Here is a 6,000-nt window from a genome sequence, read left to right on the forward strand (position 1 = left end):
ATCACTGAGAGATGGTAAAAGGGGGTATGGTCCCCATGAGTTAGTTGTGTGTGTGTGTGTGTGTGTGTGTGTGTATCTTCTGTAAAATTTCCTACCCAACTGAAAAATATACCATTCCACTATCTCACAAATAACTGAAATTTCCTGGGGATGATACAAATTTAACCTCAAAAGTAAATTTTCAAGACTGGCCATCATATCTAAAAATAGCCCAAATGTTTTTGGAAAGGTCAGATTTCCTGATATTTGGTTCAATAAGTACAGCAATGAACCCAATTTTCATGAGACAAACAATTTGGTTCTGTCCCCAGAAAGAATGTGGATGAGGTAAAAAAGTTATAGATGTCAGGGAAAGCAGACATGCTCTCAACCAATACAGGAGGTCAGACAAGAAAGGAGACCCTGACTTACCAGAGGTCCAACTGAAAAAAACACAGCAGCCATAATCTCTGCCTCTGTGCTCCCCTCTCTGGAAAGAGTGGAGTCCCGCAAAGACATGCCTGAGGAAGAGAACTGAGTCATGAAAACCGATACTGCCCTGGGAATTTCAGACTCATTAAGCTGGAATTTTTATGTACAAGTTAGCATGATCTCTCTAAGTGAACATAAATTGAACCCTAAGATAAAGCAACAAAGTTCCTTGTTCCTAGAGATCTTAAGATGTTAACACTATTAAGTGTAGTCACAGCTAGCAGGCCAGACATTGGACAGGAACTTTTAAAGTACTTTCTCATTAATTTTCACATCAAGCCAATGAGGATTATATTCCCATTCCACACATGAAAAAATTGAAGCCTAGAAAATTCAAACTACTTACCCAGGGTCATACATATACATGACTCCACGTCAATTTAATTCCAAAGCCCACAACTTTCCCACTAAATCAACTTCTAGTGTGAAGTGAAAGAAAATAATTCAATTTTTCTTTGCCATAGTCACCTACTTATCTAACAATGAAATATTCTAAGAATCTTTTTTTCTGTGAAGAGTGAATTTCCTAAAATTTTCAGAGACCTCAGCTTCATATAAAGAGAACACTGCAATTTCAAAATTTAAATATTAGAAACTTTAACATGCCTTCTCCCAATCTCATATTCAGACAGATTTTTACCTATGTTTTCCGTATCAGGCGAACACAAATAAAAAGGAAGCAGGGATGATAATAATAATGGAAGAGAAAGTGAAATTCAACATACAAAGCATTAAGCAGTAGTTTTTGTTTATTTTTCATTTTTTTGTTTGGTTTTGCAATCCTGGAGGTCAAACTCAAGGTCTTGTATATGCTAGGCAGGCACTGGGCTACATCCCAGCCCAGTAGGATTTTACATTGAAAAAACATGCCCAACAAAGATTTTATACTGTGGAGAAACAGGGTGACAGAGCTCTTTCAGGTGTGCCTGGCATTAACTCTGCTTTTCTATCATTGGTTAAGAAGTAGTTGGATAGACAACATTCTCTAACCATGATGCAGTAGAATTACAAATGTAAACAAAAGTATGTGGGGGGGAAAAAAGTTGTCATCTGGAAATTAACATAGGACTTCCTTAGTAGCTATGAAGTCAAAGAGAAAACTTTAAAATATAAAATGCTAGCGAGTTAGAAAATAGATTAAAATGTCTGAATTGCTGCCAGAGCTTTAAGGAGATTCAATACATATATATATATATATATATATATATATATATATATATATATATATATATATATATATATATATCCCTAAAGACTTTCAAGTAAAAAAATTAAAAACAATGAAAATATTAAGCATTCAACTAAAGATGAAAAGGCAAGCCATAAGGAAAGTTAAAAGAAGAAATTTAATGAGTAAGAAAACAAGCAAAACAGCTGGCAAAGCCAGGAGCTGATTCTCTGAATAATGAAATATACAAGTCACTAACCAGTCAAACAGAAAAAAATGTCAGTAAACCAAAAAGAGAAATAGAATGGAGCTATAATAGGCAAATACTTTAAAACTGCCAATAAAAATTAAATTTCCCAAAGCACAATTTTTGGTTAAGTGTTTTCTAAAACTAACTCAAACACCATAAATCTTAAGAGGCCAAAGTTAATCACCTTGCAATACCAAGTCCCCCCTTCTACCTGAGAGACTTGTCTTACCTAGACACAAGCTACCCAGCTAGAAAGATTCCCCAGCCTTCTTGGAAGCCAGGTGTGGTCATATCACCAAATTATAGCAAATGAGACCTGCATAAGGGAGATGTATTCAGCTTCCAGGTTACATCTTCAAAAGGATGCTGCTTGCTCTCCACCCCTTCCTCTCTCCTTCCAATGGTCTAGAATGGAGTGAACTAGCTTCCAGCATAGAGAGGAAAATGCCCCCTAGGGCAAAAATATGGAATGACTTGGGTGACCTAATGGATTCCTGCACACCCCATCACTGTCAGCCACCTATCAGCTCAGTCTATTGGATGAGAAAGAAATTACATTTCTTCTTTAAACCACTGTTATTTGGACTCATTAAAGCTGCCGGAGTAACTTCCTAACGGAGTGAACTGTCATGAAAGAAAGGAAAAAAAAAAAAAACTTATTAGGAAAACAGGTGAGATCAGAGTTTTGTTAAATCAAGAAAATATGTGATAGTTGGGCTCAGGCCTGTAATTCTAGCTACTTAGAAGGCAGCGATCAGGAGAATCGCAGTTGGAAGCCAGCCCCGGCAAACGGTTCAAGAGAGCCTATCTCAAAAATATCCAACACAAAAAAAGGCTTGTAGGTAGAGCGCCTGCCTAGCAAGTGTGAGGTGAGTTCAAACCTCAGTACTGGAAAAAAAAAAGTGCTAATTAAAACCGAATATATTAATTTGTAGTTATATATTCAAATTAATTGAATATAATTAATTTGTAAACATATATGCATAGGGGAAAAAACCCTGCAAGATAAGGAAGCCAAAACTCAGTTACACTGAGGTGTGTGACACCTGCGCCTGTGATGCTAACTTCGATTTTTCTATACTTTCCAAGTCGACGATACAAAGTATCTATATTTAAGTGTAATTTGGTATAGGAATAAAATCGCAAAATGGCAGTACACCTCCAGGATCTACCCTTGATTTGGCTACTACAGCAACGTGACTCCAGGCAAGTCTGGCAAGCACGAGAAATCGGTTAGCAAATGAGGGAAGCCAGCCAGTTTCTCCTTCACCCTTTGACATGCACAAGACATCTAGGCCTCTATTTCTCCAGTCACAATTTCCCTCTTTTTTTTTTTTTTTTTTTTCTTTCTGGATGTTGTGACTTCACCCAAACTCTGCCTTTTCCAAGCACTGCAGAATTATGAAGGGCCCCAAAGAGCATCTTATCTTCACGTCTGGTCCCAAGCCAGCGTAGTTATTTACAAATAGAGGAGAACATCGGCGCCCCGGACCAGTCCAGCATTCCCGACCAAGGCAACGATCCCACTGTCCTGTCAGGGAGTGACAAGTGACTTAAAGGCGATGGTGTGAAACGCCTCAAAATGGGCCAGCCGCAAGGAAAAGGCAGCTTGGCGGTGGTCATGATGAGAAGCCCCGTTAAGCACCAGGGGGGCTGGCCCTTTTCCCCCCCGACTGCAGCCGCGATGAAGACGGAAAGAGCGGGGAGGCCCACCAGGGGCTGGCCGCCCTGGGAGAACCGAAACCCGGGTCCCCACCGCGGTGCACGGAGGTCCCCGCGTCCAGCCCCTCGAGGGACGCCCGGCCCCAGAAGCCTCTCGGGAGTGGGCGGGTCCGCGCAAGAACCCGGCTCTGCGGAGAACGGCCCCGCCCTGACGCCCCGGACAACGAATACCTGGCGTCCGCACTGAGGACAACTGAGAGCCCTCACAGAGCAGGGCGGGAACGCTTCCAGCAATGGCGCGGGTTCGGCACCGCCGGCCTCCGGGGAGGCCAGTGGGCATGCGCAACCTGCGGGACTACAGCGTCCACAATCCTTAGCGCCTGACCGCCCCGCCCCCTTTTTCTACATGGGTGGGATTGGGCTGTTTATTGACACTTTGGGTGTCCCAAAAAATTCAATGACATTTAAGGTTATTTTGTGTTGAGAGGTCATGAGTGTCAAGAGCTAGCACTGGGTACTACTGACACAAAGAGGATGACACAACTTTTGCCTTGGAACATTTCTGTGCAACTAAGCAAAAGCCACTGAGAGAACAGGCAGGCCTCCTTTAATGAAGTTAAAACCTCAGATGCCAGGAGAGTTGTTGGGTGTCCAAGTTTTTGTTTCGCTTGCATTCAGTTTGTTTAAGGAAAAAAAATCAATGCCCTCCTTATAATTTTTGGGTCTTTGAGCCAGAGCTTCCTTTTTTGGCTCACCAAAAATAATGATACATGTTAGGTCCCAGTCTGTGAGGCCAATATTCAAGGTGTGAAAGATTTCACAGAAAAACAGGAATTGAGGCAGAAGCAAAGTTTTATTCATTTTCCAAGGGAAGAAGGGGCTGGATAGCAGGAGAAGTATGGGCCCAGAATGAGGTTAGGGATGGAGTTTATAAGCATTTAAGATGTGGAAGGAATATACTGCTATGGCTTGTTTTGGGGGTTAGTTACCTTCCTGGAAGTGGCTGGGGTGGTCAGTTTCTCAATGTTTTGCCAAGGCAGCTGTTTGTATAATCTTTTCTATGACATCATGTGGTCAGAATATGCTCTCAACAAGATGAAATTAGGATTCTGCTCGAGTTCAGAAAAACAATTTCTGCAACACAAAGTAAAATAGACTTTCTGGCAGACAAGAGGAAGTCTTTTACAAAATGGAGTAGATCAGGTTAATTTGAGTTGGGGTCTTACATTATTTCCTTTGCTGCATGTTGGAAAAATCTCTGGATTAATGAATAAGACTCAGGAGTCAATCAGCAAGGCAACAGTTTTCCTTCTGCAGAAGGGTGTGCAACTGACATAGGTCTGACAAGCAAGCACACCAAGCAGGAAATCCTCTCAGGTTTTTATCTCTGACACAACACTGCCCACTTCTGCTATTGGTAGGAGTCAGGGTTCACGGTTTCTCTCTGTTAACTATAGGTGAGGTAAAGGGCAAGGATAACGTTTAACATTCTGGGAAGCTGTGTGTTAAGCAAGCATAACAGGCAGTTGTTGTAAAGTGGATTACTTGGGTTGTGCATATAATTCATTTCTTTGAAGGAAAAGATAAGTTGTCCCCCACACCACAGTTCCATGGTTTTAATCCAAAGACTGTAGTCTGCACAGCTGGTGAAACAGAATCCTCAAGGATTCCACAGTTGCTTCCTCAACAATGGAACCATCTCCCCTCTAACCCATTCCTACTCTGTGTGCACTGCACTTAATAAGACCTCTCTGATGCTTTGTGCACAAGGCCCACACAGGGACAGTCCTTCCAGATGGGGATCTGCAGGAAATAAAAAGCTCAGAGAAACTGAACAGAGTGCAGAACTGGACTTTGGAGCCTGAAGAATCAGTAGAAGTGGATCATCTTTAGGGAAGGTATGACCAGGTGACCATCAAACTATCAGAAAGGAAATGCAAGAGGGAAATTGAACTTCTGAAGGTCACAAATATAATATGTGAAATGAAAAATATATTGGACAAGATGAAGAGCAGATTGCATACTGCAAAGGCAAATATTAGTGAATTTAAAGATACAGCAATAAGAACTACCACAAATAAAACACAGAAAAAAGAAGAAAAAGTGAAAGTGAACAGAGCACCAGTAAGTTATGAGACAGTGTCAAGTAGCTTAACTGTGTGCAATGAGAAAGGAGATGGAGTAGAATAACATTGGGAAAAAATGGATAAATATTTTCAATATTTGCTAGAAATGATAAACTCATAAATCCAAGCAGCTCAATGAAGGCACAAAGAAGCCAGGTGTAGTGGCTCATGCCTATAATCTTAGCTATGTGAGAGGCAGAGATGGAGGATCACCAAGAGGACAGCCTTGGCAAAAAAAAAAAAAAAGTTTGTGAGACTCTCATCTCAATCAATAAAAGCTGGGTATGGTGGAGCATGCCTGTCATCCCAGCTAGGTGGAAAAC

General features: G+C 41.3%; 1 protein-coding gene across 1 annotated transcript in view; it reads right to left on the bottom strand.

Moving 5' to 3' along the window:
* Positions 1-3,886, bottom strand: part of Znf287 (zinc finger protein 287) — a 64,284-nt gene extending 60,398 nt beyond the window's left edge. The window contains exons 1-2 of the mRNA XM_074046794.1: positions 3,783-3,886; positions 412-500 (exon numbers count right to left, since the gene is read on the bottom strand). Of these exons, the coding sequence (XP_073902895.1) occupies positions 412-498 (87 nt within the window). The 5' untranslated portion in view covers positions 499-500; positions 3,783-3,886. The remainder of the gene's footprint in view (positions 1-411; positions 501-3,782) is intronic.
* Between the last annotated feature and the right edge of the window lie 2,114 nt (positions 3,887-6,000).

The sequence above is a fragment of the Castor canadensis genome, chromosome 11, assembly GCF_047511655.1.
Source record: "Castor canadensis chromosome 11, mCasCan1.hap1v2, whole genome shotgun sequence".
Lineage (NCBI taxonomy): Eukaryota > Metazoa > Chordata > Mammalia > Rodentia > Castoridae > Castor > Castor canadensis.